General features: G+C 35.2%; 1 protein-coding gene across 3 annotated transcripts; it reads left to right on the top strand.

Moving 5' to 3' along the window:
* The first annotated feature begins 662 nt into the window (after nt 1-662).
* mbd3a (methyl-CpG binding domain protein 3a) lies at nt 663-14449 on the top strand. Of its 3 annotated transcripts, none has more exons than XM_058795970.1 (7): nt 663-818; nt 1999-2155; nt 2244-2381; nt 5231-5321; nt 6325-6502; nt 10522-10668; nt 13428-14449. In XM_058795970.1, the coding sequence occupies exons 1-6, from the start codon at nt 805-807 to the stop codon at nt 10664-10666; spliced, it is 723 nt and encodes a 240-aa protein (XP_058651953.1). In that variant the 5' UTR covers nt 663-804; the 3' UTR covers nt 10667-10668; nt 13428-14449. The 3 variants fall into 3 exon arrangements, with proteins under 3 accessions (XP_058651953.1, XP_058651944.1, XP_058651960.1); XM_058795961.1 differs by having other exon boundaries at nt 691-914; XM_058795977.1 differs by lacking the exon at nt 663-818 and adding an exon at nt 1007-1296.
* Nucleotides 14450-14883: the final 434 nt, after the last annotated feature.

Genomic DNA, 14883 nt, shown 5'->3' with positions numbered 1-14883 from the left:
TAATTGATTTTTATTTTCAGTTAAACTCTTGGATTAATGTGCATAAGTCAGGCTTCAAATCTTCCAATACACCAGTGTTATTTTAGGATCATTGATATGCAATTATGATTTTTGTTAATATTTTGCAAATTAGATTTTTTTTATATTTTCTCTTTTAATTTTAAAGTTTTAGTCATTTTGTTTTGTTTCTTTTATTTTTTATTATTTTTATTTCTAGTTATATAATATGTTTAATTAGTTTTAGTATTTAAACTAAACGAAAATAAGAAATATTGCCTTGGCAACTAGCCGAAATAGTGCATTTAAGTGTTGTTTTAATATTTTATTTCAAGTAATGAAAGTGTTTTGGGTGTGTGTGTGTGTTTTTTTTTTTTTTTTTTTTAGTTTTATTGGTTACTATATATGATTGCTGGTCTTTAAAAATATACTTTAAAAGATTTTGTCGCTTTTACATGATATGAATAGCTTTTTTGATACAGTGAGTCGATTCTGACTGAACAGTAAGATCCGATTCTATGAGTCTCCATTCATCGCTATCCTTTGTTAAACAACTATGGACTCGTAAATCGCTACAAGCTTTCTGAGAATTACAGCAAATATGTTTTCAGCTCTTTTATTTTATTAAGTAGTATTTGATGTTTGTACTACTCCGCAGATGAGTGAACTGCGAGTCGACTCTCGGTTCACAGAGAGCGAGTCATGAGTCAGAAGGTCGTGAGGTGAGCGGGATAGAGAGCAGCTCCAGCGGCCGCCTTTAACCCTAAACATTCACAGCTTTTCCTCCAGAGAGACTCCGGCAGAAACATGGAGAGGAAAAGGTGGGAGTGCTCGGCTCTCCCAAATGGTTGGAAAAGGGAAGAAGTGACCAGAAAGTCGGGCTTGTCCGCGGGGAAAAGTGATGTCTATTATTTTAGGTACTGCAGCGGGATTAGCCGGAGACCAGCGAGCCGATACAAAAACTGCCTTTATATATCAATTAACAATCTCTAATTCGACCTCAATTGGCTAATTGATTACTCCAGTACGTTATTATTCCAGATTATTACCGTTTGTAGTGCGTAAATTAAACGAATCGTGTTTTGGCGTCTCCTGCGAGTTAGCACTGAGCGCTAATCTGCGCTAGCAGCCAAGCTAACTCGTTTTTGTTTTGTTCCTGTCTGTTGATTTAGTTCATCTATTGTTTTGTTCTAGTTTCAGTTGAATACACATTTCCTTGTAGTCTGTCTATCGTTTATATTCGAGTCTGCACTGTATACATGATTTAAAAAAAAGCTCCTTTAATCGGATAACACTGTGGTAAGTGATGCAGCTGCTGCAAAAGTTCAATTAATGACGGATTTTTGATTATTAATAATCGCTTATTTATCATGAGAATCCTGGATGAGCTGAACTATTCAATTTATGCAATATAGATTTTATATAAATGCCAGTTATCATTTTCACCATGCACAGTCTGGTATTGTCAATATGGTACGAACAAAGTTTTTAGGGGTATTTCTAGTGGGTCTGTATTAATTGTAATTCTTTACTCAAAAATACTCCATATATATCCTTCCTATACCTATATATCATCAGACAGACTGATGATGATCAGATCTCTGTGTGGAGTACTGGCTTTTGTTAGATAAAAATCTCACTGCATTATTAGTATTAATAGCAAAATGAATGTTTGGAAATGTAAACTGATATTTCCTACTGATACACTACAGCAAATGTAGAAATAACTGACTTAAAACCATTTTTTTTAGCTGTTAAAAAAAAAATACTAGTGTTCTAATCATTTTGGCCACCACTGTATATGTAACATCCAATTATGTGTTTTTTTGTTTGTTTGTTTGTTTTTTTTCTGTGGTGATTTGTGTAAATGCATATCTTTCTTTCTTGTTTAAGGGTTATTTGTAAAACGTGCATATGTTGGGTTGACCGGTTATGCGGTGGAAGTGCTGTTGTCGGTCTGGACCGTAAGGATTGTTTTTTGATCTTTCCTTTCCCTCTTAGTCCAACAGGGAAGAAGTTTCGGAGTAAACCACAGCTGGTCCGATATCTGGGAAACTCCATGGATCTGAGCTCCTTTGATTTCCGCACTGGGAAGATGCTCATGAGCAAACTGAATAAGAACAGGCAGCGGATTCGCTACGATCAGAGTCAGAGCAAGGTAAAGACTGACTGAATGATGTGCACTGCAGGTTTTGCTTTCTGTATTGTGCTGTTTGTGATGTTTATGTCCGGATGCCTGTTTTCAGGGTAAACCTGATCTGAACACGTCACTGCCGGTCCGACAGACGGCATCCATCTTCAAACAGCCCGTCACCAAGGTCACAAATCACCCTAGCAACAAGGTCAAGACAGACCCTCAGAAAGCTGTTGACCAGCCCAGACAGGTAAACATCACATGTGGTGCAGCTGTTTACAAAGGAAATATTAAAAACTTTGGGGTCAGTAAGATTTTCATAATGTTTTTGAATGAGACTTTTCTGCTCACCAAGGCTGCATTTATTTAAAAAAAAAAAAAAAAAAAAACTGTAAAATTGTGAAATATTAGTTTAAAGTAACATGTGTGAATATCTGTTCAAATGTAATTTATTTCTGTGACCAAAGCTGTATTTTCAGCATCATTACTCCAGTCTTCAGTGTCACATGATCTTCAGAAATCATTCTGAGATTCAAATCATGCATTTTATTTTTCAGGACTCCTTGATGAACAGAAAGTTCAAAAGAACAGAATTTATGTGAAATAGAAGTCTTTTGTAATATTATAAGTGTCTTTAATATGGAAGCCTGTTTCTGTCACTGTATTTATAAAAAAAAAAGAAAAGAAAAAAAAGGGTTAATTGAGACTGTCTTGCAAAAAAAAAAAAAAAAGCAGTTAGCTTTTTTTTTTTTTTTTTTTTCTGTGGTGGAAGCAGGCTTTCATACTTTGTCACATTTCATAAAAAATAAAAAAACGTATATCTTACTGACCCCAAACTTTAACAACACCGGTCAACCACTAATTATTGGCATTTTCACAACAGAGGAACCTTTTTATAGTTTCTACAACTATTGGCGGAAGTTCCCACATTCTGGTGCGTTCGCACTGCAGGAAATAGGAGTGTGTTTAGTTCTAGGAACTCTATTTGGGGTAACTTAATTAGCTCCTACTTCAGAGTACGGTCTAAATCCGTTCTATAGGAATGCTGATTGGCCAAATGCATACGAAACACTGGCTACCCGGCATTTTTAAAAGCCATGTGAAAATGTTTACTCCACAACATGCATAACAGCATTTACCTGTTGTGTTGTGTTCTTTTCTCAGCCTCAATGATATGAAACCCTGCAAGTTGTCACAAGAGGTTTAGTCAGATTTTCATGCTCTTTCAATCACTTAAACTGTGTTTACGTTCCATCTGTTATCCCAAAACCCACAACATACACACCTCCCCCAAAAAAAAAAAAACTGTAAAATTGTGAAATATTAGTTTAAAGTAACATGTGTGAATATCTGTTCAAATGTAATTTATTTCTGTGACCAAAGCTGTATTTTCAGCATCATTACTCCAGTCTTCAGTGTCACATGATCTTCAGAAATCATTCTGAGATTCAAATCATGCATTTTATTTTTCAGGACTCCTTGATGAACAGAAAGTTCAAAAGAACAGAATTTATGTGAAATAGAAGTCTTTTGTAATATTATAAGTGTCTTTAATATGGAAGCCTGTTTCTGTCACTGTATTTATAAAAAAAAAAAAAAAAAAAAAAACTGTAAAATTGTGAAATATTAGTTTAAAGTAACATGTGTGAATATCTGTTCAAATGTAATTTATTTCTGTGACCAAAGCTGTATTTTCAGCATCATTACTCCAGTCTTCAGTGTCACATGATCTTCAGAAATCATTCTGAGATTCAAATCATGCATTTTATTTTTCAGGACTCCTTGATGAACAGAAAGTTCAAAAGAACAGAATTTATGTGAAATAGAAGTCTTTTGTAATATTATAAGTGTCTTTAATATGGAAGCCTGTTTCTGTCACTGTATTAAAAAAAAAAAAAAACTGTAAAATTGTGAAATATTAGTTTAAAGTAACATGTGTGAATATCTGTTCAAATGTAATTTATTTCTGTGACCAAAGCTGTATTTTCAGCATCATTACTCCAGTCTTCAGTGTCACATGATCTTCAGAAATCATTCTGAGATTCAAATCATGCATTTTATTTTTCAGGACTCCTTGATGAACAGAAAGTTCAAAAGAACAGAATTTATGTGAAATAGAAGTCTTTTGTAATATTATAATGTCTTTAATATGGAAGCCTGTTTCTGTCACTGTATTAAAAAAAAAAAAAAAAAAGGGTTAATTGAGACTGTCTTGCAAAAAAAAAAAAAAAGACAATTGTAAGATAGTTGCAGTTACCTTTTTTTTTTTTTTTTCTGTGGTGGAAGCAGGCTTTCATACTTTGTCACATTTCATAAAAAATAAAAAAACGTATATCTTACTGACCCCAAACTTTAACAACACCGGTCAACCACTAATTATTGGCATTTTCACAACAGAGGAACCTTTTTATAGTTTCTACAACTATTGGCGGAAGTTCCCACATTCTGGTGCGTTCGCACTGCAGGAAATAGGAGTGTGTTTAGTTCTAGGAACTCTATTTGGGGTAACTTAATTAGCTCCTACTTCAGAGTACGGTCTAAATCCGTTCTATAGGAATGCTGATTGGCCAAATGCATACGAAACACTGGCTACCCGGCATTTTTAAAAAGCCATGTGAAAATGTTTACTCCACAACATGCATAACAGCATTTACCTGTTGTGTTGTGTTCTTTTCTCAGCCTCAATGATATGAAACCCTGCAAGTTGTCACAAGAGGTTTAGTCAGATTTTCATGCTCTTTCAATCACTTAAACTGTGTTTACGTTCCATCTGTTATCCCAAAACCCACAACATACACACCTCCCCCAAAAAAAAACACTCCGATCACGGCGTCCTCCATTCACCGGTTGTTGAAGTTTGTAAATGCCGTGGATAAAGACGTCACTATCAGCCAGGAAATCCTGAGGGAGAAATCGGTTCTCTAGGAACGACCCTGCTGGCGAGTTCCTAGAGCTACGTGGTGTGAAAGCGCCTAATGACTGCAGCTGTCTAGCTCCAAAATGATCAAAAAGAACCATAAACAGCAATCCAGTCAATTGGTTCCCATAACACCTGAAGTGATGCAAACTTTAAATCATTTTGGTCTGTTTATTTCACAGCTGTTCTGGGAGAAAAAGCTGAGCGGACTCAACACTTATGATATCGCAGAGGAGTTGGTGAAGACCATGGATCTTCCTAAAGGATTGCAAGGTGAAAATGGAAGAGCAGCTCTCATACAAACTTACATACACCCCTATAGAGAGCACACATACACAAGTCTGCGTTGTTTCACTACATGATTCAGTCTATTAAAATGCATTTAGAATGATCACAAAATTCAAGATATGGGGGACAGAAAATGTATATATTTATATAATTTCATATAGTTAATCAATATCACACAGAGAGTGCCTTTTTATCTGCAAAATTTAACATGATTACAAATGTAATGTAGATTTTTTTTTTTTTTCAAAAAACAAGTTATTTAAGAGACTTATGTTTTAGACACCATATTGCCTGTTTCTGCTCTATTTCGATGACAAAAATAATTCCAAACACAGCCACAGCACTGTTTTGCGTCTCTGAGCAACATGACGGTGATTCGTTCCTGAATTAATCAACCGTTTAAATGATTCGGTTCAATCGCAACGATTCTCTTATTAACAGTGACTTGCTGCCACCTACTGGCAGTTTTCATTTTACATTTAAAGTATCCTTTCTTTTTTTTAAAATAATTTCAAACATCCGTTTTCAATGTTTTATGTTTAATATATCAAAACATTATTTATGCATTTGTAATCGCAGGTTAAATGCATTCATGTTCTGCACTAAACAGTAGTGTGTAAATGCATCTAAACGCCTCTTCAGACGCAGCAGCTGTGTTTCCTTATTTTATTTGCTTGGTAACAGCCCAGATGTCTTATTCTACAATTCACTGATTAAATGTAAGAATTTGACTCAAAAGATAAATCACACTTTTAGAAAAAATGGCTTCATAAAGGTAAAAATGCCCATTAAAAGGTAAAAATTAATTAATTTATTGGAAAAGTTTAATTTCTCTCAGTGTGAACTGACCAGCACACAGAATATGAAGAATATCGGTATCATATCGATATCGTCATCGATTTAAAATCTCAGTAATTTTTTTTGTCAATATCGCACACCCTTAAATGCAGTATTGTGTTTGTAACTGGTGCGGTGTTTGAAATGGCAGGTGTGGGTCCGGGTTACACGGATAAGACGCTGCTCTCGGCTCTAGCGAGCGCCCTGCACACCAGCTCTGCTCCCATCACGGGTCAGCTGTCCGCCGCGGTGGAGAAGAACCCCGGAGTCTGGCTCAACACCACACAGCCTCTGTGCAAAGCCTTCATGGTGACAGACGAAGACATCAGGTACAAGCTGACACTCCACAGTGTCCTAATTAAACACACCCTGAACCAGATGATCACTAGAAACTCCCAAGCAGGTGTTTTAGGGCTAAACTGTGCAGGAAAGGAGGCCTTCTTTGTAGTGCTGGGTGGTATACCAGTTCATGCAGAATACCGGCGTTCATTTGTCAATAAATGAGTACAAAACAGCACCTGTCGCTTACTGACTGTTTGAAATTATAAATATGGGCATAGTTCGCCTGCTAATATTATGCACTTTTCTAACATAGCCAAAACCACTGCATTAGCCGCTCTTTAGTGTAACGTTAGATGCATGTTGATTTTATCAGACGATGTTGTGACTATAAATGAGTGACTCCTGGTTTTATGTATTAATGGGTTGTGTTTAGTCACTATAGCCTCGTTCAGACTCGAACTACATGAAATCCGATTTGTGCAAATCCGTTTCGAGCTACTTTCGTATGTGGTTTGGAGTCCTATTCAAATCACATTTCTGGAAATCCGTTTCAGTCTGAACGGTCAGATCGGATTTAGCGTAGCTTTTTCACGTCCTTGTGCCACGTAAAACGTAAACACGTCAGATGTTTTTGCAGAAAACATGCTGAACATCTTTGCAGAAACAAGCTTGTGTCCTTGCGAAGTGCAAGTCAAGCTGAAAAAAACAATGTACTGCTAGTATACGTACCTCTTTGTCTTTTGAAAGTAGCAGAGACCAAAAAAAAAAAAAGCAAAGTAGCGGAGACAGCAGCACGGAATAAAGCCGCACATTTAAGCTTCCTGCGTTTCTGCCACTGCCTCACAAGGCGAAATATAATATTACAGCGCAACCGCGATGGTAAGACAACATCTGTATTGCAAACTGTGTTGCTGTTACTGTTGTTTTTAGCGTAGTCATAACGCAACAGCATTACCATAGAAACCAATGCACATTCAGTAAAAACCAAAGAGCGCTTATCGCAACTGTTCATATCCGATTTGTGTGTCCATATGTTGTGTGAACAGTCAGTTATTCAAATCCGATTCCATCTGAATATGCACAAAATCGGATTTGGGATGACAGTCTGAACGAGGCTTATTTAGTGTGGAATGTTTCTACAATATTCGCTCATGACAGTAAAATAGGGCATTCTAAGTCAATCTACTGCAGTTTTTCCTCTCAATCGGTAGAGAATGTGGTTCACACCCGGTCATGCATGGGGGAAAAAAGTCTCATACCGTGAAACTGGTATAATTTTGAAAAATACAGTGATATAAATTTTTGGTCCTACTGCCCAGCACCACTACTTTGTCATAATGTAATGTTTTTTTCTTCCTGAGGTTCACTTGGGGAGTATTCTATTGAATTTAGTTGTACATGATTGCCTGACCCTTACAGTAAAACAGGCTGTTTTTGACTCTTTTAAAACCTCTGTATAAACGGCTTCATCACATGAGAAACAGCACTTTTCTGTGAGTTTAATGTCACATCCAGTGTAGGTTAAAACTTCCCCGTCATTCAATAACAGTCTCTGATTTTAAAAAAACTCATTTGAATTCTTCTGTTTAGGAATAAACTCATTTAGATCTACATTGTTTTTTTTTTTTTTGTGTCTAACCTACGATTATTATCGTTTATGAAAACTAAATCCATAAAGAACTGTTATTGAAGCATTTAACGCAATTAAAATTTAAAAAAGGTTCTTTATGTTCTTATTTTATTTCAGCTATTTTGTTTAGCAACACTTCTAATTGTCTTTTGGTTATCTAAACTACAACAAAATAAAAATTAATAACTATATAGTCAAAAAAATTGTTTAATTTGAAGTACTAAAATAATAATAAAAAGAAGAGAAAAAAAAATTATGTATACAACAAAAATGACAAACACAACAAAATTACTAATGTGTGACCCTGGACCACAAAACCAGTCATAAGGGACAATTTTTCAAAATTGAGATTTATACATCATCTGAAAGTGGAATAAATAATCTTTAAATCTTTGTTAGGATCGGACAATATTTGGCTGAGATGCAACTACAGGTGCTGGTCATATAATTAGAATATCATCAAAAAGTTGTTGATTTATTTCACTAATTCCATTCAAAAAGTGAAACTTGTATATTATATGCATTCATTACACACAGACTGATATATTTCAAATGTTTATTTCTTTTAATTTTGATGATTAGAGCTTACAGCTCACGAAAGTCAAAAATCAGTATCTCAAAATATTAGAATATTTACATTTGAGTTTGAATAAATGACCATCCCTACAGTATAAATTCTGGGTATCTCTTGTTCTTTGAAAACACAATAATGGGGAAGACTGCTGACTTGGCAATGATCCAGAAGAGGAACATTGACACCCTCCACAAAGAGGGTAAGTCACAGAAGGTCATTACTGAAAGGTGTGTCTGTTCACAGAGTGCTGTATCAAAGCATATTAAATGCAAAGTTGACTGGAAGGAAGAATTTGGGTAGGAAAAGGTGCACAAACAACAGCGATGACCGCAAGCTTGAGAATACAGTCAAGCAAAGCTGATTCAAACACTTGAGAGAGCTTCACAAGGAGAGAACTGAAGCTGGAGTCAGTGCATCAAGAGTCACCACGCTCAGACGTCTTCAGGAAAAGAGCTACCGAGCCACTTCTGAACCAGAGACAACGTCAGAAGCATCTTACCCGGGCTGTGGAGAAAAAGAACTGGACTGTTGCTCAGTGGTCCAAAGTCCTCTCTTAAGACGAAAGTAAATTTTGCATTTCATTTGGAAATCAAGGTCCCAGAGTCTGAAGGAAGAGTGGAGAGGCACAGAATCCATGTTGCTTGAAGTCCAGTGTGAAGTTTCCACAGTCAGTGATGATTTGGGCTGCCATGTCATCTGCTGGTGTTGCTCCACTGTGTTTTCTGAAGTTCACAGTCAACGCAGCCATCTACCAGGAACACTTTTAGAGCACTTCATGCTTCCTTCTGTTGACAAGCTTTATGGAGATGCTGATTTCATTTTCCAGCAGGACTTGGCACCTGCCCACACTGCCAAAGGTACCAAAAGCTGGTTCAATGACCATAGTGTTACTGTGCTTGACTGGCCAGCAAACTCGCCTGACCTGAACCCCAGAGAGAATCTCAAGAGGAAGATGAGAGACACCAGACCCAACAATGCAGATGAGCTGAAGGCCACTATCAGAGCAACCTGGGCTCTCATAACACCTGAGCAGTGCCACAGACTGATCGACTCCATGCCACGCCGCATTGCTGCAGTAATTCAGGCAAAAGCAGCCCCAACTAAGTATTGAGTGCTGTACATGCTCATACTTTTCAGTTGGCCAAGATTTCTAAAAATCCTTTCTTTGTATTGGTCTTAAGTAATATTCTAATATTTTGAGATACTGACTTTCATGAGCTGTAAGCTCTAATCATCAAAATTAAAAGAAATAAACATTTGAAATATATCAGTCTGTGTGTAATGAATGAATATAATATACAAGTTTCACTTTTTGAATGGAATTAGTGAAATAAATCAACTTTTTGATGATATTCTAATTATATGACCAGCACCTGTATTTGAAAATCTGGAATCTGAGGGTGCAAAAAAATCTAAATATTGAGAAAATCACCTTTTAAAGTTGTCAAATGAAGTTCTTGGCAATGCATATTACTAATCAAAAATTAAGTTGATATTTACGTTAGAAATTTACAAAATATCTTCATGGAACATGATCTTCACTTGATATACTAATGGTTTTTGGCATAAAAGAAAATCAATAATTCTGACCCATACAGTGTATTTTTGGCTATTGCTACAAATATACCCCAGCGACTTAAGACTGGTTTTGTGCTCCAGGGTCACATTTTAACTTGAATGAAAGTGAAAACAGCAAGTTTAAACATGTAAAATAAACCTAATGCTGTTGTTGGACTGGGAAGGATGTTTGGAGTCTGAAAGCTCCAGTATGTTACAGTAGGATAATGAATGTTTATCTCAGATGCCGTTTAATGATGACGGATATTCGAGTGCTTGATTGAGATGCACTGCTTCGTCCGCAGGAAGCAGGAAGATCTGGTGTATAACGTGAGGAAGAGGCTGGAGGAAGCGCTCATGGCAGACATGCTCGCGCACATAGAGGAAGCCACCATCGAAGCCAAGTCTCTGAAGGAAGAGTCCAACGACGAGGAAATGGAGTCTGTATAGCTGTAAGAGAAAGAACAAATCCGACTAATTGACCATTCTTTAATTACAGAGGAGGATGCTTTTCCAATAAAAACAATTCCATGCAGTATATATATATAATCGTTTTATTAAATTATATGAACGTCTCTAACTACTTTCTTTCTTTACTATTTTTGAATGGTTGTAGAAATGTACAGTTTGCTGTCTTTTTCAGTTTAGGGCATTTGGGACTTAACTGCATAAAATATCAGTTAAAAATAAAAAGTTTGGAATAAAACAAGCCTATTTTTAATTCATGTGTACTAGGGGTGTGCCATATAATACTGTCCACGATAATACCGGTATAAATTTTTACATGATAGTGTCATCGCGATATCAATGATATAGGGATGCAGTGATGCATTTACTAAGGATGCACCGGAATAAGCAAAAAGACCGAATAAATTGTACCAAACAGATCAAATAGAGGCGCGCACTAATGCAGCAAACACGTCAGCAGTGTGGAAGCATTTAAAACTGTCCGAGAAAGATGCAAAATCATTACAAGCACCGACAGCGAGAGACCGTTTAGTACTGCATCTCATGTCTCCGATGAGAAGAGGAAGAGGCCTTAAACAATTAAATACACTGCAGAAAGTTATGTTTTCTGATACACGCATGAATCGCATTCAGACAGCGCTGCAGGAGCCAGGGTTCAAAGTTCACACCGCGAGGGAAATCTGCGCTGAAACTGTTACTCGTCAGCTGCTCAGTAACCCTTATGAATTTTTACAAGGCGTGTGACAATGTGCTACATGCATCTTCCCAAATTAGCAATGAGAATAATCTATAAATCTGCTGCTGTCAACAAAAAGAAGCACTCTGGACTTAATGTTAGTAAATAATAAATATAAATAATTTTATAAAATAAATGTTAGTTTTGTAATATTACGGTTTTGTTCAATAAAATTTAAAAAGACGATAACTACAATGGCTCTATTAACCCCTTAACTGTCACTCACAGTTTTGAACCGAGACATTATAGTGCACTATCCAAACTTACATTTTTATAATTCATGAATGAAAATATTTTGTAACATGATTTTAATGTACCATTTCCATGGTAATGCAATGTCTGATTTTAAAATGGGTTTCAAAGGATGAATTTTGAGATTTTAAGTTTTCAACTGATATATGATTTCTAAAGTGTGATAGTGAAAAAGGCAACTAAGAAGACTTTCTGTGACAAAGGTCAGAACTGCTGTTATGATGTAGATTTTTTTTTTTTTTTTCAGGTGCACTCTTGTCATAAATTAATCTATTACTTTTCCTACACAATTTTTTTTAACAGAAAAAGTGGTAAAATACCTATTTAGGAGTCTTAGACCTTTCCAACGATATAGTTTGTCATGATTAGATTAGGATTTAATTGTAAAATAGTGAAGTAAACGTAGGCGTCCCTCAGAGGGGACAGTTAAGAGGTTAATACCTTTATTATAACGTTCACACACAGTGGTCAAATTAGGATCTGTAATATTTCTCATGTTTTAAAAGAATTCCCTTCTGCTCAGCAAGGCTGCATTTATTTGCATGAAGGGGGTCTCAAATGGCCACAAAATATTATTTTACTAACTTATTTCAAGTTAAATTGTGCTTTGTTTGGTATAATGTCTGCTTGAATGTTAAAACATGTTCAGTGTTGAATAAGTATTTTTAAACTGTTTTGTATTAGTGTACAATGTTTAAAAATGATAATTTATTCCATGTAGTGTCCATTTCATTCATTTAACACTTAATATTGGAGTTATTTGACACATTTGAACATTCTTTTTAAAAAAGTAATGCAATAGTTACTTTCCCTGGTAATTGGTTACTTTTTATAATGATGTAACTCAGTTACTATTTGTGAGAAGTAACCGTAATTACTTTTTTTAGAGTAACTTGCCCAACACTGGTCACTACTATCGCACTATAATGCTGCTGCTTCTCATGACAATAGACGTACACTTCGAATTAGGAAGTCTGTCATTCATCAATGACAGTAGCTCACTGGAAAAGGATGGAAAATGCTTCATTGTGTTTGCACTAATAAATGCTGCTGCCTGCCAGCAGCAACCACCAATAAAACGTTCCATATTTTTTTGCATATCGTCATAACGTGAAATATCGTGATATAATTTTGAGGCTATATCACCCACCCCTAATGTGTACAGTAAAATTGTGTTTTTAAACTTCATTCTTTTTATTATTGTTGTTTGCCAAATCATGATGGTCTCTAACGTCATGTTTACACACAAAAACAAATGTTGCAATACGATATGATTTATGACTAATATCTTGATGATAATAATTGGTTTGTGATAACTGGTACAAATAAGGTGCTCAATTTTTCCTGGTTTTGTAGAAATGTGCTGTGCAATATGAAGTGTATTAACAATAAGCATATTAAATATCAGGAAAAATCCACTTTGCAAAATGAAACCAGCCTATTTTTAGTTAATTTGCTATTTATGTATACAGATTAAAATTTTATTTTACATTAAAAAAAAAAAAATTTTCATTACTATATATTTAATCTGTATTTTTACGTTTTTTTATTATTTGTTTGTTTATTTTTATTTTTTTTTAAATATCCCTAATGCTGCTGTCCCTACTTTCACATCAAGCATTTTAGAAAACCAATGAATTGTGATCCAGTGCAGCTGCATTAAACCACAATTTCAAGGCGAGGATCCGATCTGTATTGAAAGATTCGGCTCTTTGAAGAAGATCTGGTTTAAGTTTGTCGTCTCTGTGTCTGCAGGAAAGCGCTGGCGATGGGAACGACCTGGACGACAGTATTTTTCCTCCCCAAACCCAAAGACGCACTCAGACTTGAGCTGATCCTATGCAGAAACCAGCCGCTCTCCTGCCTTTCTTCTCCAACTCAACTGTGAACATTTGTTTTACCATAACATTTCAAGCAGTTTTCTAAAACCAAATTCACTTTTTTTCTACCTTTAACTTGTTTGAAGTGGATTTACTCTATTTTTGTACGGTATGAGCTTAAAGTTTGGGGTTGTGCTCCGTCAGGTTTGGGTTTTTGCAGCGTAACGCAGTCGGGGTTTCAGACGGATGCCTAGGTTTTTTATTCAGACATCTTAAGCTAGTTTCAAATCATGAAAGTTTTACACAAATTAGTTTTTTTTTTTTTTTTATACAAACAAAATGGCATGTTTTTACGATTTGATTATGGAAATAATGTACATACTGGTTTGTGATGGCTGGTACAAATACGGTGCTCAGTTCTTCCTGGTTCCTTTTTATTTTAGCTTTTGTTACAGTGCTGTTTGAGTGTAGACATGACATAAGCTCTTACGTTGGTGCTTAGGTTTTTGTATTCATGAATTTGTCAATGCATAGCTGATATCATTGAATATTAGAAGAAATGGACAGTTATTTTTTTAGTTACATCAGATTGGATCAAGCTGTTTGTGTTGCTGTGTGAAGCTGGTACATTTGTCATCATTCACTGATGCAGTCTGGTTTATTGTTATGGACTGAGTGTTTACAGTACAGAAATCTGCACGATGCATCAGTGTTTGCTCAGTAGATGGCTTGTTTTTCCCTTACACTAATTCTTCACACACCCATGATTGAATTTAATAGATGATTGACTCATACCATGATGCTTTGTTCTTCACAAATGATTGCATTGGAGAGTCACATTTGAAATATGCAGGAGAGGTGTTTTTGTATGTTGCCCTTTATTTGCAAGAAAAAACCTTGTAGCTGAAGGAAACATGATTTTGTAAACTTGGAAAATAAAAGTCTTTCAACACGTCAGCACATTCATGTTTTCTTTTAATGCAAATATCTCATCAGTCACTAATTAAATGTTTCATTTTATACATATGTTTTTTTTTGTGTTAATATTTAAAATGTACTCAACAGTTATTATTAAATGTGTTTATAGCATACAGTATATTTATGGAATTTTGAAATTGTATTTATAAATGTATTCAATATTTTTATGAAATTGTAATTAACATTATATATTTGTTGAATGTATTTAATAGTTAAATATGTTTAGAACAAAATTTAGGGAATTTTAAATATATTGAATAAATATTCATAAAAGGTATTTATGAAATTTAAATCACATGTATATTAATATTTAGTTAAATGTAAAACTTAATAGTACTGATTTTGTATAAATATATGTGTGTGTGACAGAAAACAAACACCTTTGTCACCAATTAAATGTTTAATTGTATATA

The sequence above is a fragment of the Onychostoma macrolepis genome, chromosome 02 (genome assembly GCF_012432095.1).
Source record: "Onychostoma macrolepis isolate SWU-2019 chromosome 02, ASM1243209v1, whole genome shotgun sequence".
Classification (NCBI taxonomy): Eukaryota; Metazoa; Chordata; class Actinopteri; order Cypriniformes; family Cyprinidae; genus Onychostoma; species Onychostoma macrolepis.
This window is presented reverse-complemented; position numbering and strand designations above follow the sequence as displayed.

Excerpts from the sequence above, each read along its gene's own strand:
- mbd3a (XM_058795961.1), top strand. The coding sequence starts at position 805 with ATGGAGAGGAAAAGGTGGGAGTGCTCGGCTCTCCCAAATGGTTGGAAA. Across the intron at positions 5,322-6,324 it reads TCTTCCTAAAGGATTGCAAG|GTGTGGGTCCGGGTTACACG; the intron begins GTGAAAATGGAA and ends TTGAAATGGCAG. Across the intron at positions 6,503-10,521 it reads GTGACAGACGAAGACATCAG|GAAGCAGGAAGATCTGGTGT; the intron begins GTACAAGCTGAC and ends CTTCGTCCGCAG.